Raw genomic sequence first — 3,602 nt, 5'->3', positions numbered from 1 at the left:
GGCCCTTCAAAGTCGTTTATATCCGCCGTCCACACTGTCAGGTTTGTCAAGCCCCGTTTCTTGCATTCCTCTTCGATGTATTCCCGTTGCGTGGCGGAATTGCTCAGGGCATAGACTTGGCTGCGAGGGTACTTTCCTGCGACGTACAAAGAGACAGAGCCCCACCCACAGCCTAGATCCAAGACGGTCATCCCATCCTCCAACTCCGCACGCCTACAATACAGTTCCAGCATTTCGGTTTCCGAATCCACGAAGCTCGTGTCGGCTTTCGGCCAGTATCCACAGGAATATTTCATCCATGGACCCAACATCAGTCGGTAAAGAGCCGTGGGTATTTCGTAGTGTTGTTCATTTGCCGCGCCCGTGCTCACGGCTATGGGCAGGGTCTTGAGCTCGTCGACGTAGGCCTGTTTAGCGGTCATAGTTCCCTCCAGACCGCGATTTTTGAAATCGCACAGCATGTCCCGTAGCATTGAACGAATGCCTGTGTTAATTTATACACGGACCGGTCGGAAGGAAACGTGAGAAAGAGGCATGTTGAAACTTAATGAATCATCACGTAGTTTTGATCGAGCATTCCAAGTACATAACAGCGGGCATGTGTCGGATGAGTCGAATGGCTGAGTAGGCCTTTGGGTGGAAGAATCGACGCCTGTATAACATACCGAGGCGAATTACGCTGTCCGGGACCAGGTCCTTCTCGACGATGGGTTGCACCTTCGGAACGATGTGCAAGTCCACGAAGTGATTAAAAGCGTCTACCATGCGTTGTGCCATTTGTCCTGCCTTCGTTGAGATGCACAAATTGTTTAAGTGGATACATAATTATTATATGATAAGTATGTAACAACGACAGGCATATCAGAGCGAAAGCGAAAGTGTTCAGGGCTACATCCACGCGTCGCTCAATTGCTTTTCTTTGCAATTCCCTGGTTTGACATTTCTATTCTATCAACGGACTGTGTGACGTCTTTTTCAATCTCTTGCTTCGAGCATTTTGCTCGAGGAGCTACATAGAATAGAGGAGGTTGCCGCTTTCCTCGCTGAGGAGGAGGCAAGATATCAATCTCCAAAAATGAAGACTTTCAGGACCTTGTCAAGACTTTTTTGTGTCCTGATTGTGTATATGTACTCAATCACGAGTGGACTGCGTGTCCCAGACCATGACCTAGCGTATCGTCCTCATACCCACCCCACACTTTCCACAAACGTAGGCAGTTGAAGTGTCTTTAACGAACACGAGGGGTGGGAGCCCCTCTACCGTGGCGACCATGCGATGTCGCAGGAAGGCGTCTCTGATGTCCTTGCCGCTGATCTTAGCTGCGATAGCTACTGTTGCGTCGACAGTCTTGCCATCCTCTGCGCCCGTGTCCCGCTCTCATTCCTTTCCGCTCCCGGTGGCTTGGATAAAGCATGCCCAGCAACATTCCTCCGTCCTCCCAGCCCCGCCCCCTCCTAGCTCCTGCATGTCCGCGTCGACTTCAACCTCGACCACAATGATGCATTCCTGGCCTAGGATGCTCTCACGGCGGCGTTTTCTGCCCGCGTACGGCGCCAGTGGGCGTGGTAGACGAGGGCAACCTTATGGCGGCCGCGGGGGAAGGGGGGGCAGAGGCGGACTCTCAGGGAGGGGGGAAGGCGGGATCGACCTGTCGAACTGGACAAATCGACTTCTTGCTTTGAATGTGGCGATTTTCATCGCGCAGCAAGTGGATCCTAGCATCACCTTGATGGGCGCTAAGAACGACCAGCTCATCCGCCGGGGAGAGCTCTACCGCCTTTTCACCCCCATGCTCCTCCACGGAGACATCCAACACTTGATGGCGAACTCCTACACTATGTACAATCTGGGGCATTTCATAGAACCCCTCTTTGGTGGGCCCATGCAGTACTTGGCCCTGTACATCCTCTCCGGCTTGGCGGGCAATGCCCTCTCCTTCGTCTCCGGGCGGGCCCCCGTTTCCATAGGAGCCTCGACGGCCGTCTCGGGCCTTTTGGGCGCCGTCGGGCTCTTTTGCTACCGGCACCGGCACGTTTGGAATTTGGAGGGGCCTTTGCGCTCTGTCGCCCAGGCGGTGGTCATCAACGGGGTCTTGGGGATGAGCAGCGCCCGGATTGACAACTTTGGGCATCTGGGTGGTTTGGTGGGGGGGGCGGTCTGTGGCTGGCTCTTCGGTCCCCGGCTCGTCCCTTTGACGACCCGGGAGGGCGTATTCAGGGGCTACGTGAACAGTCCGATCCTGCAGACTGGCTGGGCAGCCCTGGGGAGACAAGTCCGGGGTCGGCTTGGGAGGCGCTCCGGGTTGGGGGCACCGCCTGGGAAAGGGGGAGCCCGGCAGGGATGGGCGCGGAGGGATGGAGGGAAGGAGGAGCAGCGGCCGCCTTCCTGTGGTAAGAAAGCAGCCTGGTGGGCGCAACTGGGGAAATTTTTGCACCGGGGAGGGGAAGACGGAGGAGGGGGAGGCACGGGGAGGCTGGCCTTCGTCGAGACGCCAGGGGGGGCCTGGGGAGGGAGGGAGAAGGGGAGAAGGAGCCAAGGTCCAGGTCGGTGGGTTCGACGTGGGGGCATGCGGGGTGCAGGGGGGCCGTTCACGACGGGATTGGCCGTGGAGGTGATGGTGGGCACGAGGACCGGGAGGGCAACGTTGGGTCCGTGGGGTGCCTGAAGAGGCCGCCGGGCGAGGGCATGCCACCGTCAAAGAAACTATGAACATACTCGTGATGAAACGTGTTCTATGCACGTTGTTGGGTGGAAAGGGGGGGGCGGAGGGTTTGGGGGCCGGTTTGGCCTCTTGGCTCTTTTTTTTCCGATGCACGCGATCTGTTTGGAAGCCGGGCAGTCCCACAGGAAGGACGGCTGCGGTCCGTCTGCATGGCAATCCTCCTGTGCAAGGCTTACCTCAACCGTCATGGCGTAAGAGTCTTTGGGCGGGGGAAGCACGGCCGGGGGCCTCGTTCCCAAGGCGCCTTTGAACCCCCCCCCCCACAGAGTAACGTAGAGCACGCGGCTACAGAGCGTTGAATTCGTCGTGAAGGTGGGAGGAAAGCAACGAAACAAGGCAGTATCTCCTCTTAAAGGGAAGTGGACGATAGTTCCTTCTCGACGACCGCAGCCTCCAAACACATCCCGGGCCTTCCACGCCGGTTGGCCCCTCTTCCTCTCGCCTCCCCTGCCCACGGTACCTCACTCACATAGATCACATTCATAACCACACATACGCACGACCGACGCCATAGCCCCTGCACGCCCCGACCGACATCTCGCCAGAGTCCAATTGTTACGGGCACTTTTTCCTCGTCTCCGTTCTGGTCGCACAGAGAGGGGCTAGACAATCCGGTTCGACGTGCGATCGAGGCTCTGGACTCCACCCTCTCAAGATGACATCCACTCACTCTAAAGCGGGCCCCAGGAAGCTTCTGGAAATGTCACGAGCCATTCTCCCACACTAGTGCTACCCCGCCCTAGATGTTCTCTGACTCGCTTCCCCGACCGTGGGCAGTGGAGGGTCACGGCATCCCCTCTCTCTCCCCATTTCTCCGTCGCAAGCCTGCCTTCCACTCCATAAGGCCCGTGGCCCACCCGACCTCCCCCCCTCCCTCCA

General features: G+C 57.7%; 1 protein-coding gene across 1 annotated transcript; it reads left to right on the top strand.

The window, feature by feature from the left end:
- Positions 1 to 1,603: 1,603 nt before the first annotated feature.
- NGA_2130220 (uncharacterized protein) lies at positions 1,604 to 2,350 on the top strand (the record flags this gene model as incomplete). Its single annotated transcript, XM_005854066.1, has 1 exon — positions 1,604 to 2,350. A coding segment is annotated over one exon (747 nt), but the record flags the coding sequence as incomplete, so codon positions are not given.
- Between the last annotated feature and the right edge of the window lie 1,252 nt (positions 2,351 to 3,602).

The sequence above is a fragment of the Nannochloropsis gaditana genome (genome assembly GCF_000240725.1).
Source record: "Nannochloropsis gaditana CCMP526 unplaced genomic scaffold scaffold636, whole genome shotgun sequence".
Lineage (NCBI taxonomy): Eukaryota > Eustigmatophyceae > Eustigmatales > Monodopsidaceae > Microchloropsis > Microchloropsis gaditana.
This window is presented reverse-complemented; position numbering and strand designations above follow the sequence as displayed.